General features: G+C 38.2%; 1 protein-coding gene across 1 annotated transcript; it reads left to right on the top strand.

The window, feature by feature from the left end:
* Positions 1-5,734: 5,734 nt before the first annotated feature.
* tcap (titin-cap) lies at positions 5,735-7,371 on the top strand. Its single transcript, XM_005796763.3, has 2 exons — positions 5,735-5,998; positions 6,082-7,371. The coding sequence occupies exons 1-2, from the start codon at positions 5,850-5,852 to the stop codon at positions 6,470-6,472; spliced, it is 540 nt and encodes a 179-aa protein (XP_005796820.2). The 5' UTR covers positions 5,735-5,849; the 3' UTR covers positions 6,473-7,371.
* Positions 7,372-20,345: the final 12,974 nt, after the last annotated feature.

Raw genomic sequence — 20,345 nt, 5'->3', positions numbered from 1 at the left:
GCCTCTTGTTTGTGCAGAATCACATGTTAGTGTGTTGGCCTAACTTTAGACTTTAGTCTAAAATGATGAACATTTTTGCCTTGAGCGGCATTACAATACCGCCATTCACACGCCTTGAACATTTTCGCATTTTATCACTTTAGAACCACAAGCATCAACATGTTTTATTAAGATTTTATGCCATAGACAGACACAAAATAGTACAGACTCTAAAACCCTTCTTCTATCCACTTTAATCAGATATCTCTAAATAAAACCAAACAGTCTTTCTGTGTTTAATCTCAGCCTCAGAGGTTTTGAGAGACAATTTGCAAAACTCAAAATCCCAATAATGTGGGAAATTGACAAAAGGTGCAAGAGGTATAAACACTTTTGAAAGGTTTTTCTTTGAACTTGAAACGTTGGGTTTCTTGCAGCCGCACGTGGCCCCTGCTGTTGTCTTCTCTTGGCTGGTTCTGTTCTGCCCTGATTCGATGTCTGTCTGACGTGTGACCAGCCCTCTGGGGTCCGGTTGAGTTGCAATCTGCATGGCGACGATAGTGTTTTTGTTAATCAGCTGCTTGATGTTACATAAGAGGGACACTCCGGAGAAGGCACCTGTTTGATCACAGCAGCAGCCTGATGGCCGCTGATAGAAAGCTGGAGCGATAGGGAGGAGGAATCAGTGTGAAGTTAACTTTCCATAGAGTTATCTCTCCATTAGCCCAGCACTTTGTGTCGGGGTATGGAGGCTGGTGGCTGTCCTCCCAAACTCATTCCTCGGTCACAACAATATCTAACGTGCTCTCACAATATTTTGCCCGGGCCTGAGCTTGTTCCTCACTCCCACTCTCTGTCTCTGTCGGTGACGGCTCATTTGAATGTCACTTCGCAGAAGCGGTGGCAGCGATGTTACACAACACAAAGTTCTCCCTCGCTGAGCCCTGACTGCTGTGGATGCAGGGGCGAGGATCTTTGGGATGGCGGGGGGGGGTTGACGGATGTGACGGGTTTTACTTTGTTTTTGCTCACCTTTACAGAGACTCCACGCCACTTGTTTCATTAGCGTAGGATGACTCATACAAGAGAGACAAAGGCCATCCGATGTCCTGCAGATTTAGCCTGTGGCCATTCACCAAAAATAAGAAGCACAAATTAACAGACTGTCTTTGCTGGCACGTTTGAAATGTTCTGCTCTTAGATGACTTACATCATCAGTCTCAAATGTTTGAAGGTAATCTACTTAACTATATAGTTCGCTAGTTCTGTGAAATTTTATATGAAGGTACACTTAGCTGAGTTTTTAAAGCTTAGCATTGCCATTTTATTCAACTGTGGACTTCAGATTTGACCAATATTTGCAGGTTACATGGAAAGAAAACAAAAGTATTTTATGACAAAAGTAAAGTACAGCTAGAGGAACCTCAGATAAAATATTGTTTATATGCATTTGGATTTCTAAATATTAACTCTAACATCTTGTAGCCAGGTTGTGTGCAGAAAAATATCTTGGATGCTATTTAAACTATGACAAGAGTAATCCACAATCAATAGTTTAAAATGACTTTTCCTCGACATTGAATTTCTTTTCCTAAATCTGCAATGAAATCTTTTCACTAAAATCTCATTGTTTGTACCAACATGTTTTTTTAAAACCAGACTGAACTTGTCCAAATACATTTTCAGGTGGAACAAAAATGTTTTCTCCTGAACCTCAGGGGAAAAATTCAGTTTGAAAATGGGCCTGAATCTTGGACTATGCATCTGATTAAGGTGCCTTCATGGACTATTTCAGAAAGCTTTTTGACACACCCCGCAGTGAAGAGAACCAGGAGACAAGCAAGAACTTGCTGGAAGGATCACAGTTTTCTTCTGGTTTGAGGCCTCATTCAGTTATATCAGACACAGAAGAGTCTTGCTGACGAGAAGGCCTGTGGGATTTTCCCTCCTGGTTCTGTTACCACCATGACCCGACCTCAGATAGGTGGACGAAAATAAATCTACACAGGAGAAGATGAATCATTTGAACTGAATTCTAACAAAAAATGTTGAGACAGCTATACTAAACACGGAACTACTTACTCTATGGAAGATGAAAAAATGTAGTTAAAGAAGAAACTTTTGGAATTGTGTTTCCTTTCAGAACTTTTTATTCTTATCATTTTTACAAAAGAAAGGAAGACAGAAAGAGAGCCCTCAGGTTAGCAAAATTAATTTAAGCCACTGTCATTTCATCTGATTTTCTAAGAATTATCAGATGAGCTTTTAACATGTTCTCACTTTCTCACATTAGAGAATTTCATGCTAAATTGCTGTTTTACATGCTGCAATGAAGTCAACAGTAGAGCTAACATTGTCTATCTGTGATAGTCACTTGTTGTTGCCCTTTACTCTGGATATTTTTAAAAGGTGATGACAAAGGGTCACGAGGGTTTGGGGCAATAGATCAGGGCTTGTGGTTGAAGCAGCAAAGGAGAAGGGTAGGCTAAAGGGGTCTAAGGGGTCAGGGGTCATGTCGGGTTTGGTAACAGTTGTCGTCTCTAAGTCTTTAAAATTTAGATGGGACCTATAGATGAACTATAGATGAATGCAGTCCGGGTAGTTTTCCACAGCTCTTTGCTGTGCAAGCAAGAGATGCATTTAGGTACAAACATACCGTTGGAAATCTGAGATTGTTGTGATATGACTGTATCACAAAAACAGTATCAATGCATTTCCAAGGGCAATTGTATTTGTATACATGAAAGTTTTCAGCTACCAGTTCATTCACAAATCAGTTAATTTTCACAAACCTATTAATCACTCCAAATTTGCAGACAAACGTTAGTGTTATGTTACTATGATCATAAACTAGGCATACTGATTGTTCCCTTTTTGAGTATGTACAAACTGCATTGTGCAGACTTTAGTAAAAGAGGGACTGAGCATACCAACCTTTTAACACTATCACAGTGTTTTATGTTTTATTCATTTATTTATTTTTACAAAAATAAGTAATTGTTAAAATTTTTCTCCTCTCAGTGATCATGTAATAATTTGCAATCATCAAAGTAATCAAATCTAAACCACCCTTGGCTATTCTGACAATATAATTGTCACCTTATTAAGTCATGAATAAACTATTACTTACCTTTTTTCAGTATCAATAGGGGGAATCAATAAATGACTTACTTAAATAGAACCTGCCTGACAATATGAAGATAGCTAAAAGCTTCACGTGAGAAAATTACTCCAAGAGTGCATCAAAGATCCACGAGGCCACAAAATAATTCAGAACAACACCATTACACAGCGGGCCTCAATTGACTCAGATAATTGTTCAGGGTTCAGTAAAAAGAAAAATTGGCAAAGTCACAGTAATGGGAAGATAAAAAACGCAAATGACTAGAAATAACTCTCCTGGAGAGCTTCATTGATAGGAGAAATTCTAATTTCTATGAGAAAATTCACCAGCCACAAATTCATGAACTTAAGGTCCAAGCTACTTTTGTTGTAAAGTCAGTCAATAATCTAGGAAACACCAGAAAATTTTAAATGTTTTAATGGCTTAATCTGTCAGGATTGGGTTTTCTCTATGTTGATTTGAGTTTTTCTGTGTGTTTATTTGGGGTTTCTGTGTCTTGAGTCTCCGTGTCGTCCTGTCTACCGCTTGATTGTTCCCAGGTGTGTGTCCTTCCGTGATTACCCTCTGTGTATTTTATGCCACCTGTGTCTCTGTTGTACCAGTCTGTCAGTTCTGTCGTGTCGCTTTTGATGTTACCAGTTGCTACCAGTGTGAGCATTTGCCTCCTGCTCATCTGTGCTGCCTAGATTATTGTGTTTTTGGTTTATTAAATCATCATCATTTTCACTCTACAACCTGGGTCCTCTGTGTTTTCCTCACCACCTCTACAGCTGCACTTCTTGACATAATCAAAGTATGAATGCAAATTTAATTTAGATGCTATACCTAACCTGTTGTTAATGCTAAGAAAATGTTTTTTTATTTATAACATATTTTAATGCGTGTGTTAAATACATTTTTCATCATTTGCTGATTCTATTTCTCTCTTTCACTATTTTATTTTACCGTATTTATATTTTGTTATTGATCTTGTTCTGATTAGAGATAAGAAGGCACATGATTTATATTAATAACACAGTAACTGTAAGGACTGTAAAGTCCTGTGAAGTTAGAGCTAACCAAAAACTCGTGAAATGTTCAAATATTCTTGTGTCTGTCACTTAGCACACTGCTATGTTTGAAGGAAAGCAAGCAACAACATTCATTGTTTGAGAATTGCAGATATATTCTTTTTCCAATTTTTTATTTACTGAACACCAGACCTCAACATTCAAAACTGCTCACTGTTGTCGTAGAACAAAGTTTCAACTCCTGCCTATTCCACCTGACCTGAAGTCGAGTACCTATTTGAGGAAACCCACCAACATCCAGGAGTTTGTTATATTTCCTGTGAGTCAATGTACAACACACACTAATAACCAGTTACTGGAAATAGTTTGCCACAAATATTGCTTGATGATTAATAAGATTAGACACTAGGTTTGTGTCCTTTTCATGCTTAGATATTTTAATGCTAATTCACTATCTGCACATAAATAGTAGAGGTTCACTTTTGCTTAAAAGGTTTACATCAAAGCAACTAAAGATTTCTGTCGCTGCAGTAAAATATATGATGTCCACATGGAATAATCTTGTTTGGCGGCTTACCAGGTTTCCAAAATGTCGAGCATGTTGGATGTGCCATTACGACTGAAGATACGACCCCAGGGGGATTCCCCAGTGTCCCCACACATGGTGTCAGCTCACAAAAAAGCTGCAAAGAGACAGGTGAAATATTAAAAACTAAAAAGGAGCTTGGTTTCAACTGCGACATTAAATGTTCAAAGCACTGCAAACGAGTAAGATGAATTTATACAAACTACAACAAAACCTTTGCTAATTTAAGGTCCTAAAAGTCTAAAACTTGACAAAAAAAAAATCCATATTAAATCTATTGCTAATTGACTGATTGACAACAACATTAATTATTATGATGAGCATGCTTGATGCTGTGTGTGTAATAAGTGATATCTGCAGTGGGATGAGCTCAGAGCCACATGTGAGTGAATGAGTCAGAGTCTGGTAGTAACCTCACACCGGCAGATGACTGTCAGAGGTGAGTTGCGGTAGATATGTGTGTGTATTTCACAGCCTGTAACCTGAGTTCATAACAGCTTATGTGGATCTCTGTCACTGTGGTAATGAATCACAGGTGGGGGAGCTTTCGCTGACATCTAACAAGATGGCGAGGGGGTTCTGTTGATATGAAGCCCAGTTGTTGCATAAGATCCTTATGAACTCTATTATGATGAGGATAAACCAGAAGGATATGTACCTGAAACCTTTCTTTTCTAAATCAGCCAATTTTCAACTCATACGACCAAAATATTCTTCAAAAGCATCTGCGTCACTGTTACTGTCCCCAAGGACAGAAGTTTGTTTAACCTCTGTCTGTATTTTCCTCTCTACAATCACAGCTGATGTGGAAAGAGTTGGGCCAAGAGATTAAACAAGTGATTGAAAGTACAATCTGAAAATCAGGGGGATTTTCAGTACAATGACCGTAAACACCTTTTCGGCTTGGCCTCTGGGTCTCCGGGAATGAGCCACGGAGGACTGGTGTCAGATGTCAGTACGCGCTGCAAAGCAGACTGACAACATGGATCGGAAATAGCAACAGAGTGGGTATAAAAGCAGCAGCCAGACCTGAGCCCAGACAGACACATTCGAAAGGGCGAATAAGCTTGGAGAGACATCCAGAGGAAGCAACCTAGATTCAATCCTCAACCCAGTGGAGGCAATAAATCATCTAAAATCTCCAGAGAAGATGCCTTTCTGTAGCGTGCTGGAAAAAAGAAACGGAATGGTGATGGGAGGTGAGCTGACCTGCAGTGTTCGGGAGGAGAACAAGGCAAAAAGGGAGAGCTACAGCGCTGATTGGCACAGTGTTCATCTCAAGACTCAACCTCAGGAAAGGTAAGACATACCAAGCAGCCCAATGACACACGTATTTCAAGTGAGTACTTCTGTAGTTTCTAACCCAAATGTTTCTCCTACAGTCAGACCATGAACATGATCGATGACTCCCGCAGAGAGACCATGTCCCGGCAGTGGCAGAGTCGTTCTCTGATTCAGACCTGCCCATCTGGAGTCTTCAGGGTGGGCACCGTGGAAAGAGGGGTGAGGGAGCACCAGTTGCTGCCTAAGAGAAACACCCTCCCCTTGCCCATCTTTACCCCCGCAGAGCTGGGCATCAGGCTGGGACGCGGGGCCCCACACACGGAGCAAGACCTGCTGCCCTTCCCAGCACCAGACGGAGTCTGTCCCAGCAAGAGGAGCGTGGACGAGATCACCAGAGACCTCCCACCCGTCAAGCCGACCCTCATGGAGTTCGCCAAAGCACCAAAAGCGCTCGGTCGCTCCATGTCCCAGGAAGCCCAAAGAGGCTGAAAGAAAACAGACAAAACAAGATGGGATGTTAGGGAGAGACAGATGGGTTAACCAATGGGTTAGAGATTTCACACAGCAGAACATGTTAGAAAGGATTAGACCAAGATGTACATAAATAGACCCAAGGCTAGTGACATCAAGAAAGTAACCCTAAACCTTTAGTACTACTAATGTCACATTTGATCAAAGCTGGAGTTAGTTGTTCTCTGGAGTTGCATGTTTATGTGAAGGTATTTGTATTGTGATACAGAAGGAGGTGTTATCAGCTGCACCATGAGTTTATCAATGCCTCTACTGGCCAGCTGTGTACACCCGCAACACTGATATTCAGTGTGATGTTTGCACTATGCACTTTTGTTTTGAAAAGTGCAAATTTAATAGAAAAAAATCAATGGATTAAGCCTGTTTTATCTGATAAAAAAGACAGAAACTCATGTGTGGAAAACATATTCATGTACGAAGGGGGACATGTGATGGAAAGAGAAAGGGTAAGAGGTGTGAGGAGGGAGAAAACATGTCATCAAGAGTTGGTTGCCCTCCAGGAATCCAGAAGCTTCTGCCAACCTTTGATCCGAGCGGAGAGAAGAGAATGTACTGACATGGTCGCACACTGTTGGTGTACAAATGTTTGTTTGTGTGTGTGTGGAAACACTCAATCAAAATAAGCTAGGAAAATCGTAATCATTTTTATTGTCTGAGACGCATTCTTTGTTGATTTACAGCTCATTCAAATTTTTAATATATGATCAGCCACAGTTTGCAGTGAGCAAGTTTGGACATGGGAATGATATAGAATTTGTGTAATGTGTTGTTTTTTTCTTAGAGATGTATTATTTTTAATATCAAAAATTAAAGTTTATTATTATTCCATATGCACAGAAACAAATAAAACTTTAAAATACTTTGCTACCTCATGTGTTTTTTCCGTCCAACAATTTCAAACAGGACCAACAACAACACCTGTGATATAGTAATAAAAGGGGAAAAAAAGAAAAACATTGAATATAGCTCCCTTGAGCAGAGGTGTTTACATATAAAATAAATAATAATACTACTCCTTCACCTTTAAGAAACACAAATATGGATGTTTTAGGAAAAATATGGTTGTTAAACATATGGACAGTCAGGAAAACTGAGGAGTGCTACTCACTGTTATTATTATTTGGCTAAAGCTGTCTAAAACTGCAGGTGGCGTGTCCCCACAGCTGTCAACCACAGGCTTTTCAAGAGCCAACAGCAAACAGCCAACTGAGCTGCCAGTATAAACTTGTTAGAGCTGTGTTTCTCTTTAAGTAGCAGAATGGGGAAAATAATATTTTCCACCCTGAGCACATAATAACTACTTATAAGTATAAAGTATTACTATTTCAAATGTAGCAGAAATAGCTTTAATGTTTAAAAGAAAAATAGTTACATCATGTACATTTATTGTTTTAAATCATTGTGTTAAAAGCGTGATACCATGAAACTGGTACTCTTGTAAAGATTGTATCTCAGCCCGTCTCATAAACCACAGTAAACAAAGGTATGTTTTAAATAAATAAGTGACGCATAAGCAGAATCTTGCTGTGAAATATGAGAATCAAACAAACTTCAATCAATATGAACTTGATACTTTTCTCTGCTTTTATCATTAGCTGCACCTTCTGGCTGACTTTCAGTCCCTCCTCTGAACATATTTATTTGTCTATTTTATCTCTTCTGACTCAAGGGCCTCATCACTCCTTTGTCACTCTGTTGTTTCTCTGCAAGGAACAATGTATGGTGTTTCGATTTGATATTAATAGCTGCCCTGGAGACAGCCATGTTGACTGAATCCACCCACTAGAGCCCTTAATCCTAGTGTTTTATCAGAGATTCAGACACGCTGCCTTCACTCCCTATCTTTAAAATTTACCCTCCCACTCTGCTGCCTGCTAAAATACTGCTCTTCTCACTCTGTATTGTCACTGTACCATCCAGTCTTCAAACTGCAAATGAACCCTGAAACTATTTCCAGTGTATGCGTTGGAATGCTGGAATTGAGATCAGCTGTTCTGTAACAGACAAGTTGACATGCTGCTGCTATGCCAGCAGCATGGAGCTCATTGCGTCGGCAAGCTCATCATGTCTGTCGCTACAAGTTAATTGGGACCCAACAGACATAGATCATCTTTAATAGTACTGATGTGGAATGTTATATGAGCTTACTTTGGCATTATTTGAAGACATAAATCCAGTTTACACCAGTCATTTTGATGCACATTTATTCCCAGGCTTGGTTAATGCATCTACTGGGTACATCACTGTGGCTCTAAAAGTTGTTTTTGGGAACAATGTCTCCCTGTTTAAATCCATCTTGTGTCAGATCAGTTTATGAAACATGCTGCTGCCCCCTACTGGATAGTTTGGGTATTAGATATGGATGAATAAAACTAAAACTAAGATGGAAATAATTGGCTATTTGCTTGTTTTATCCACTTAAAAACATTAAGGAGTGAACTGAACCAACTTACAAGGCTACTGCAAAGACTTTAATGAAACATTTAATGGTGGTGATACTTGGCTGAAGATGGATGTGTGGTGAAATTCACGGCAGTCATAGTGTAGAAACAACATTAGACTCACGAAGAATAAAACATTCCTTTCTCAAAATACATTAATTTGGATGAGTAGAAACCATATTTTGGATTTTATATTTGTTTATGTAACACAAAACTTGATGCTACATTTATTTATTACATTGATTAGCCTATTAAAAGCTGCATGGATGCATTTCCCATTAGTGCTCAATTACATTTTCTACTGAAAAACATTTGAAAAGAAAAGCTGAAGCAAAAATAATTAATCACATCTTAAATGTTTAGACAAATACAATATAATCAAGAAATGTTGTTTTATTGTAATGTTTTTCTCATCTGATAGCATAACAGGCTACCAGATGTAGCAAATATTACTTCAACAAAAGTTAAAACCCCCAGAAAAACCAAGGCTAGGATCATTGTGCAAGCAAATATGGCAGATTTGAGTCAGCATTATTAAAATTGTACTTTCTTAAAAACTGAAATATTTTAATTTTACCATTTATGCAAAAACTATGTTTACAAAAAACATCTTTTGAAACCTTTTTTCCAATTAGCAGATGTCACCTCTGATAAAACATACTGTTCAAGGATATTCACTTCAATAACATCCTGTTGAAACTCCAGCAATTATTGTTAAATGGTAATTTTCCACCAATATTTTAAAGTAGCTTTTAATTTCCGGTTTTTAATTAAAAAACAACAGGAAATTACACTTATACTTTTTAAAAATCTTCCACAAAATAAATGCACCCCCCTCTTTTCCATTTCAAAACAACAGATTTGACCTTTTACTTATTTGACACCCAATACATTGCATCAACCATAATGAGTTGTCACTTGAAATGTAATAAAAAAGCTCAAGATCAGATTGTTTGTGTCTTCAAAGTGGCAGGATTGTAACCGTTTCAATAATGGATGTAGCTTAATGCAGGAAATCTGTTGAACTGGACACATAGAGGACAGGCTTCAAATATCGATGTACTAGTGGGTCACCATCATTGTATTTAATGACATGTGGGTCTGTGAGGACTTGACTTAATGACGGAAAATCCTATAAAACTTCCTGTTTCTTGGGCGCTGGGTAGCTCAATTATTAGAGTGTACACCCCATGTGCAGAGGCTGTTGTCCTTGATGCAGCTGTCCTGGTTTCGATTCTCGATCTTTCCTGATTCCACTCAATAAAGGCAACTATATATATATATATATATATATATATATATATATATATATATATATATATATATATATATATATATATATATACAGTATATACAGTATATATATACATTTTCTATGGTTTTTTTTCTCTTTAGGTTTTAAAATTTAATTGTAGAGTCAACCTGCCTTACCTTATCCCAAATGTGTACCACTAGATGTAGTCACACTCTAAACTGAATAAATTAATATTTTAAAAAGGGAGACTGTAAACATTAATCTTTTGTGTAGAATATAAACATAAAACAAAAAGCAATGCAACACAGCGATGAAGGAACAACTTCAACGACTTGTTTTCTGTTTGACTTTGTTCATCTCACATTGTTGAGTTCGTTGAAGTTTGCAGACATTTTGCTTCTGGGAGTCTCTTCTAAGGCCCCAATACAGCAGCACAGTCAGGCTGGGGTCTTTGATTGGATCAGTGCAACTTCCTTGATTTATTTTTTCTCCCCCGACAACAAATCTGTTGTAGATTTGCTGCTGTGTTTTGTTATGATCTGTGCTTTGGGTTTCATTTATATGTTTCAGCATTGATCGTTCTTTCTTGTTTATTTACTTTGATCTTCCTATTTTAATTTATTCCCTTGTGTTAGTTCATTTGTTCATTTGTTTTGCCTCTTGTGCCTTGGATTGAGTTCTCTGAGATTGGTGCTATTATTTAAAAAAAAAAAAAAAAAAACACTTCATAAGATCCAAAACTCTCTTTCCAATGATTTTCTCAATATGTTTTGCAAAGAAATATTTGCAGTTCAAAGTATGAAATCAACTTTAAATTAAAAACTTATCTGATACTGGGTGGGATCATTTGCAGGGCGCAAGCAAGATTCCCATCAAAAGAGATCAAATGACTACCTGTAACTCACAGGTACACAAATAAAAATGTATCAAATTGTGCAGCTGGTCTGATTATCTTATCTGTGTCATCAGCTTGCTATTCTGACCCCGTCCCTTAGGGCAGCTCCAGGTGATTAACACACTTTGTGAATGTTGGAGGTAGACATTGTGAAGTGCCAAGATCAATTTTCTCACCGCCCTGTCACTCAATGTTTGTTCGGCAGTGACTCACATCGCTAAATAATTTAACTCCTTCCCAGCAATATAAATAGGCTTTGTGCCTCAGATATAAGTCAGTCTGATCCGCTCCCTGCACTCCTAGTGACATTTAAAAACTCATTTTAAACATGTAGCTAACCAATGTTATTTAATTCCATCTGTCTTTGTTTATTTTATGCTTGCTAGGGAAAAGCTACGTATATTTCAACTGTTTTTCTTCTTCTTTTATACATAAAATAAAACTGTCATTGACATTAAGCTTAGAATCGGAGCTAAATTTAGAAGTGCTAATTTTCTCCATGAGGGGAAAAAAAACAAACTGAATTGTTGCCGGAGTTGCCATGGTAGCTAGTGTGGTGATAATATTGATGTTAAAAGTAGAAAATACAAAAAAATGTAAGAAAAAGAAGAATCTTCTCATTTCTCCAATAACAAAGCCTTACATTTGCCTTAATGAATATGTCAAGATGAAATGGGAAGAATGGAAAAGTTTTTCCCATATCCATCCAATTTCACATCTCAGGGATGAGAGGTGGTGTGATGTGTATGTGGAATGCTGACAAATCCTTCAGGATACAGAAATCCTTTGCTGTGATCCTTAAAACTCTTAAAAAGAGTTTGAACTGCTCCCATTAGCAGTCGGTGAATCCCTCCTCTCCCCTCCCAAAATGCACATATTCTCCAAGACATTTTGTTGAACACTGCCTTTAAAATACGAAGACACAACTTAAACAAGAATTTATTAAACACTCACCCAAACAAAACTCATGCACATATGTTTTATATAGTTCTCCATGCTTCTGAGTTTACCATTAATAAAATATCTGAGCCTTTGCAAACATGCTGGCAGTGTGACAGGCAGGCAGGAAATGCTGTTAGTGTGAAATCCTGAGGTTTAGTTTGTGCGTGGTGACAGTTTGCCATTCTCCTCTTGACGGGACCACTGGGCCCTAATTGAAGTAGCAGAGCTGGGAATCATGACCGTCGCTGGGAGATGTTGCAGGACAGTGATGGGCTACCCGGAAAGGAGCCATCGGACGGTAATGAGGCTCTCTGCCTGCAGGCGCACAGAGAGTAAAGGTAAAATGTAAAAATCATTTCATATAAGAAGTAAATTTTCACTCCAGGAAAGAAGGAACGAATGAAGAATCATCTACTTAAAGATACAAAGTATTAAAAACGTAACTCATCTTAATGGGAAGCTGGATTTACAGCTATTACAAGGATTGAGAGTTTTAATTCTGTTCCAGACAAGTCTAAATTTGAATAAAGCACCTAAGGATTTTTACAGCCTGAAATGTGGATAAATATCTTCCATCCTCACCATATGTGCCAGCTTTAGCTAAAATTATTTACGAGATACTGAGGGTGTGATTCTAACCTGTTTTCTGAAGTACTGAGACACTCACAGTTGCTGCTAATCGAGGTGCCAAAAAATAAGAAACAGTCTGCAGGCACATATGCGCAAGCATTTACCCACACAACAATAAACACACTCTGCCTCCATCTGTGATCACTACGCTGACCCTCTGTACCAATTGGTAATTAAACTCAATTTGGGAGCCAAAAAATGGATAAGATACTTAAGGGAAATAAAAATGCAGTGACAACTATAAAAAAAAAACATCAACCCACTACAAAGTTCTGTAATGCTTTGTGAATTACAGTGGGTGTAATTTGCTTTTCAAGATACAGATAATGATGAAAATGCCATGAATGTTAAGAGGGATGCATTAAAGTTAAAAAAAAGGAATGCATTAAACTTTAAAACATGTGGTCTGGAGTTTTCAAGTACAAATTAGCTGCCACATGAGTTTAGAAATTAAATTTAAAGAGATTAGTCTTCCATGATGTTATTGCTTTGTCATCGCTGTGGAGACAAGTAGGGAAACAGAGCGATGTGTGGAGATGTCTGCAGGTGTTTTAATGATGCTTTCAGATTCGTTTCCACCTCCTTCAGGACGGCTTGTTGTGCTCTCGATGTGATCTCTGCAGGATGCCAACTCCTGCTGAGTGAAACTAGCAGAAATTTCCTCGGTCGGTTGAAAGTTTGTCTTGCAGCAGTTTAATGGGTTTGCTTCCAAAAACAGCCTGTGAGAGTTGCCTCAGGTCATAATGTGCCGCTAACAACCTGGTTGGGATGAGCAAACAGTTCTAGTTACCAGATTTTATACACTAAGAGCCAGATCAACCCAAAACTTTTAATAATATTTTAGTAGCTACTTTGTAATGAAACCAATACTTTTTATTGCGATAACTGGAAATACAGTGTGCTTGATTACATCGAGTTACTCAAAAGATTTGCTCCGAGTTATGGTGGGAAACAACTTTTCAAGGGTCCACTGTGAAAAAATTCAGTAACAATATTTTTGCATGTCCTCACCTTTCACAGGCATCAGCCCTCTATTTGCAACAGCAGCAGCTCCAATGCTAAGATCCAGGGTTGTTGAGTTGTTTTAGTTTGATTTGCTTCTAGTTTCATTATTATTTTGTGTTCTTACTTTGGTTATATCTGTCTTGTTCCTGTTTTTCTTTAGAGCAGTTCTTCTTAGTGTTCCTAGATAAGTTTATTTCTTGTTTATAGTCAGTCTTTGTTTCTTAATTTCATTATGCTTTTTTAGTCCAGTTGTTCTTTAGTGTTAGATTTATTTCCTGTTTCCCTGTGGACTCTCTCTCTTTCTCCCTCTCTCTCTCTCTCCTCAGTCTGCCAACTGCTCTCCCCTCACACCTGTAATCATTTCACTAATCAGCCCAGGTCTTTTGTTCAGCATTCACCCTCCCCAGTATTTAAGCTCCTCTATCTCAGTCACTCCTCCCCGGTTCCTCATGTCTACTCCTGTCACTTCACTGTTGCCTCCCTGGTTTCCCTGCATTCTCCTTGTATCTCCAGCGTTTTACTCTTGGATTACTTTGTGTTCAACTTCTGGCTTCCAGAATTTTTGTAAGTTTTGTTCTTCATTTTTTCATTAAATTTACCATTGACCCTGTGTGATCTTCTAAGTAAACTGATTAGAAAAACATCTACATCATAAAATATTGAGCTTTTAAATATCAGTTTCCACAAGTATGGACTCATAATTCTCCAACACAGCTTGATTTTTTTTTTTTTGCTGTACATAGTCTTGCATACACGATCTGATACCTGCTGTATCATTTCTTTTTGGACCTTTATGCAGTGTTTAGTCTTCATTTATTATCTTTTGGGTTTTATGGCTCAAGTGTCTTTACTGTTAAATGTTAAATGCTCAGAAAATGTTTGGAAAAGGTTTTTTGTGATGCTGCCTATTGTGGCCAGGACTCTCTTGCAGAAGAGATATCTAACCTCAATAAGTTTTCTTGTTAAATAAAGGATTTAAAACAATATATAAATAGAAGTTTTGTTTGCTCCAATAGAAGTGGCTTTTTTCTACACCATGCAGTTTCAGAACGGATAAATCATGGATCTAAGAAGTATTTGGATTACTTCTGAAACAGTTACTCACAGTTAAATTGCTACTTTTCTTACATCCTGTAGCAGGTCGTTGTGCTACAGTGGTATCAGCTTGTGCATAAAATTGGACAGATTTTAGGGAGCATTACTAAAGTGCCTCTTTTGTTTTTCAAAATAATCTAAAATATTTGTTCCGAATCCAATCTGGTGGAGATAACCTCTCATGGTGGGGGAGGACAGCCACAATTTTTCAATAACTGAGTGATATAATTTATCTATAACCAAACTTTTTCACTCTGTATGATTACTGATAGCATTTGCTAGCAATTGTTAACATTGCTCAACATCATAGTTTTTCCAGCTTAGTGATTGAGCTTTCTTGGGGGAAAAAATATAGTTTTCTTTGCTGCTTATAGTTTTTGTTGACGCAGGTTGATATTTCATTCAGCTGCATCAAACATCACATAATCCCTGCATTTTATTTTTACAGCTTTGGTAGAAATCTTAAATTATGAATGTAATTTTACTGATGTTTCTAAGTAATGTGCAACATTGTTCATTCTGAGTTTGAGAACAAACAGAAACCATCAAGTGAAAGTGAATATGATTCATTTATTTTGATTTAAAGTGATTTTTCTTTTTAAATGGCTAATTGACCATGTTTGCTTCTGCTGACCTCATGTGTTCCTGATGGTCTTTAAAAATAACTTCTATGTACCCAAGATGTGCATTTCCACTGCACAGCACACCAAGCAGTACATGTCTAATAAACGTTTACAACCTGAAAACCTCACTATGTAAAACGGCACTAATTAGCACACTGTTTAAATTCACTATACCTCCGTGTCTGAGCTTTCCTCACCCATCTCAGTTCTCCCAACACCCTGTCAGTGGAAGAGGCCTGAGACACCCCCATCGCATCTCCAGCTCTGTAATTAAAACTCTGTAATCTGGGTGGATCATCTCTATTTTTAAAAGCCCCCCTGTCAAAGTGTGGGCAAAGTGACACAAAAGCAGGCATCGAGCGGTGAGGAGGAGGAAGGGAGGAAGATAGTAGCATCACAGCGGCAGGTGATCACCGGCTCGGTGAGATGAGAAAACTGATAAACTCCGGTAATTGGCAGATTGTCCTAAAAATAATTCTCCTCCTATTATCTATTGCTGTCCATACAGTTCATGAAGATTTCAGATAATTGTATAATTTTAGTCACAGTATTGTGCAAAAGTGTTTTTTCTCCTTTTTATATACTTATGACTTTCAACCATGCAGTAGTCTGTTAAATAACTCTTCGTTTTTTGTCATTTTAATTACCTTTTTCAAAGTTCTTCATACCTCAATCTTAAACTTACTTTCATACGTTGCAATGTTTTTTAGTCTTATCTTTTAGGCTGGCAAGGAAACCATCTTGTAATCTTGTACCTAAACCTTTGCCTGTGAGTTTATTTATCTCTGGTCAACTAGTTTTAATGTAATTTATAAAATGTCAGAACATTTCTTAAATCAAGGGTATTGAAGAATATTGTCTTTCTTTTGCTTCATAGATTAAAAGAGTTAAGAAAAACAAACAAATCAAACTCTAAAACTTAAACATTTTGTAAAAATAAAACTAAAGTATTCCATAGAATATATCAAAGAACAAAAACACGAGACAAAATAGTTTTCAGACTAATACATAAACATCCTTTTTTTTCTACATTGTAGTTTAATGAAGACTCCTGCTCTCACATTTCTAAGACTTGGATCACTAAACTAAAAATGTTTTCCTGCTGTTTTTGTAATTGTGACCCCCCACCAACATCTGCACTTCATTATTATATAATGGCACCATCCCCCTTAAAACTGTTGTGTGATTATGTGGCTTTGTGATATACATGCCAGGTTTGTGCTGAGAGTTACTTTATTATAACATTTTCGGAACACTTTCTGTTCCTTGTTTCCATTTATTGTCGTTTTGATCCCAATTTTTGCCATTTAACTCTTATGACATATGGTTAGGATATACAAACAAGCCAAAATGACTCCAAGTGCCGCCCTGCTGGTTTACTGGAGTCACACAACACACCTCCAGGGAAAAAGTAAATTGGAAAATCACTGGTTGTCAAAGTGGGTATGATGTCCCCAAGTTTGGAAGGAAATGAGGCTACAGACAGAGAGTTTGGGAATAATATCTTAGCAGCATACATAAGTGAGCTTGGATTTTTGTCTGTGGGATCAACTGTTGTCTTGCAGCTACATTCTTCTGAGGGTAAAAACATAATTTAATTTGAGTATAATGATGCTCGCTAGGAGTTTTGTAAGATGCAGAGAGCGTATTAATTATGTCAGTAAGCTGAAAATTGGGTCAAAGGAAGCAGAAATCTGGATGAGATTCAACCTATTTCAAAGTGATTCAACTATTATTTCTAAAACTTAAACTAATGCCTGATCTGTTCTTACAACATCTGTTCTGGTGACCATCATAACAGAGTCATAATATGAGATATAAATTCTCCTCCATGTTTTTGGTTTTCAATTCAAGCAACATTAAAAACAAAGCCTAAAGAAATTAGAAATAGTTTCAAGGAGAAAACAAAACAATGCTGTTCACTTTAAATCTAAACAGAGGAGATCTGTCAAAGATTCTTCTATTTTACAAAATCAAATTTGAACCCTGGGACCTAAAGTGTCTACCATCAGGCTGATGATGATGTTGTTTGCTTTTCTCAGCAGTGTGTTGAGATGTCGCACAAACAGGCACAAAGTGTTGGTCACAGGATGAACTCATTCCATATAGGTTCATTTATTCACTCACACCAGGGGTGGTGAAATTAAAGCTGCACTCTGCAGCTCATTCTCCTTCTAACCACACTAGTTCTACTTCCCCTCCCCCCCAGAAAACCAAGCAGTCTGACATCACTGTTTTTCCCAACTTGTTGCACTTCTTTTGTTTTTCCTTGTCACCAGGTCTGTTTTTGTCAAACACAGTTGACAGAAGGACAGCAAATTATAAGTTAAATCCCTTCACATTTGTATGTAACTCTGACTCAGTCCCAGCCCTCCCCACACTCCCCGCCTTTGCCCCTCACCCCCTGCGGCATCCGCTCAAGAACATGGCCATTACCTTTTCTCGTTCCTATGGCAACACAGCCCCGTAGCCCTTATATGGGGTACCAGTGTGTGTATGTGTGTGTTCTGGATCACATGTGTGTGCATGTGCATGCAGAGTTAGGGTTTGTTTAGATTATGTCACCGAAGAGTAGCACCATTTTTTTTGAGGTTTAATGTCCTCACCTTCCATTCGCCACCTGTCACTGATGAATGTGTGCAGGCTAATGAGCTAATGAGACACACGGATACACAGAGGATGTTTGAAGTTTTTGGTAAAGATCACACACATGTTACAGTCCGATTTTTGATTGATCTCTGCAGCAAACACTCTGATTAGGACAAGCAGACAGTTGGAAAGTCTTTGTGCTTCCTCACCGGGAGCTGTCTAATGTCACTGCAACCCCCCTTTGGGAGGCAGAAGGCTGAAGCCCGCTCCCAAGCAACGTTCTGCGATGCTGAATGTTAAAAAGATAAAAAGAGATGAGCTGACAAGAGAGACACTACAAAAGCAAAATGGACTGAAGGACAGGGCAGAGAGGGTGTATGTTACTCTGTATTTAGTGGTCCACTGTCTGCCATGTAAAAAGGGAGTCAGAGAAGTGATGGGTGATAAGAGTTTAAGAATGTCTCCTCTGACTCCCTTTTTTCTCCCTCGTCTCCAGCAGGAGCAGCACAGACTGACAGACACCCTCCACCACTTCCTTTCATCGCTGTGGGCTAACTTCCTTCTGTCTATTGCCTACCACCAAGTCAACTAATTAACACAAGTCTGTGCACAACCAGAATTTATTATTTTGCAATAACTAAGTGTAAATGACTGGCGAGGAGCATTAGGGCCGAGTAAAAGGCTTTGTAATGATGCTGTAAAACGGCGCACCATCTGATTTTCAGTGGAAATCAATGAGATGAGACATCCACTGTCCCTGTGGGATGACTTAGCCATTACAGAAAAGCATTTTAATCCAATTCGCTTCAAACGGAATGAGCTCCAGTTCTTCTGGGTGTTTACTTTGTGTTTATTGTGGGTTTGATTAGTCCCAAGATGATCTTCTCCATCTAACGCAGCCAAGCTGGTGTCTTTCCCATCAATCTTATCGGCTCCTCCTCTCTCGAGGGGGCAGACTTAATCAGACACAACCTGTTCTTGAGTCCACGTTCTCTATTTTGATCCGTTCCCCACCCTCGCAGGCGGACATGTGAGTTCCCCTTAACTGGATCTGACTTGGTAACAGGATGCAGGACTGGTCCGAGCAGGATCTGTATTGTTCAACTTCCTTATGAGAATTAGATTTAACCTGACTGCTGAAGGTCTGCATAAACAAAGAGCCCTAACTTTATTAAGCTTCATTTGAAAGTTTCCTCCAGGTTGGAGGCTCCGTTGATTTAATTCAGAAGAGTTTATGATCTCCTTAGCGAGGAATGAGGCACGGAAGAAAGACGACGTCTTTCTCGGCAGCGATCGGTCCACCGTGCCTGTGTGCCTCCTCTTTTTGTCAATACACAAACACAACAGAATGTGATTGTTTGGCCACCTGTCCAGCTAAAGATCACAGTAGCAATGCTTTTCTCTCCTGTTTGTTTCAATGCGGGCATCTGTTTACCCAGAATATGATTAGAGTCTTTTCACAAAGATACACATTGTCAAGCAAAACCTGCAGACACCAAGGTTTTCATTTGCATATTGTTTGTAATGACTCATACAAAACGATCTACGGTTGGGATTTAAAGTAAATAGCCACAGGTGCATTCATTTTTCTCAACAATTGTGCAATAATAATAGACAAAATGAAAGGAAAAAAACAATGAATTTCCAATGCAGGATTTTACAGAAATACTTTATAAAAAAAAATATTTCCACAAAATGAACAACTTTCCTTCTTTATGTCAAAAGGAGTAATAAGAATTGACAATACATTATGAGAATTACAATAAACAAACAAGAGTTAGCATGAAGAAGCAAGTTTCAAGGTTTCTTATCTCTAAAAGTAAATTTCAATAACATGTTCAACTTGAGATGGAGAAGCAACATTGAGAACCGCAGCTTTGAGAGGAATGTCAAGCAAAATCCATTCAAGAATATGGGTGGACTGACGCTGGAGTCAGTGCATCAAGAGCCACTGCGCACAGACAAATTCTACACATCAGCTGCAAATGTTGCATTCCTCATGTCAAGCTCCTGAAGCAGACATAGCCTAATGTCTGGTTTCAGTGATGAGTTCAGAGAATCTGTGAGGTTTTGTCAAGAAGAAGAGAGAGAGCAGAGCAGAACCAACAAAGAAAAGGCTGCAACCTGATTTCCTACAACACTCTGCAGAAATTGATGAAAAGAAGAGCACATAGAAGTAAACATTATTTTCATAAGCCTATTATATCTGCTCAAAATAACATATTTTTTTATTTATCTAATGAATAATAACATTTTGCGAGACAGTGATTTCTGGGTTTTCATTATCTTCAAGCCATATTCATATTTATCAAAATGACAAGTCTGGAAATTTTTTCAATTAGTGTGTAATACTTTC

The sequence above is a fragment of the Xiphophorus maculatus genome, chromosome 16 (assembly GCF_002775205.1).
Source record: "Xiphophorus maculatus strain JP 163 A chromosome 16, X_maculatus-5.0-male, whole genome shotgun sequence".
NCBI lineage: Eukaryota > Metazoa > Chordata > Actinopteri > Cyprinodontiformes > Poeciliidae > Xiphophorus > Xiphophorus maculatus.
The sequence above is the reverse complement of the archived record's forward strand: the minus strand, read 5'-3'. Positions and strand labels throughout refer to the sequence as shown.

What these genes read in the sequence shown, in the direction of transcription:
- tcap (XM_005796763.3), top strand. Translation starts at nt 5,850, where the DNA reads ATGCCTTTCTGTAGCGTGCTGGAAAAAAGAAACGGAATGGTGATGGGA. An exon ending in AAGACTCAACCTCAGGAAAG is followed by an intron (nt 5,999 to 6,081) that starts GTAAGACATACC and finishes TTTCTCCTACAG; the next exon opens with TCAGACCATGAACATGATCG.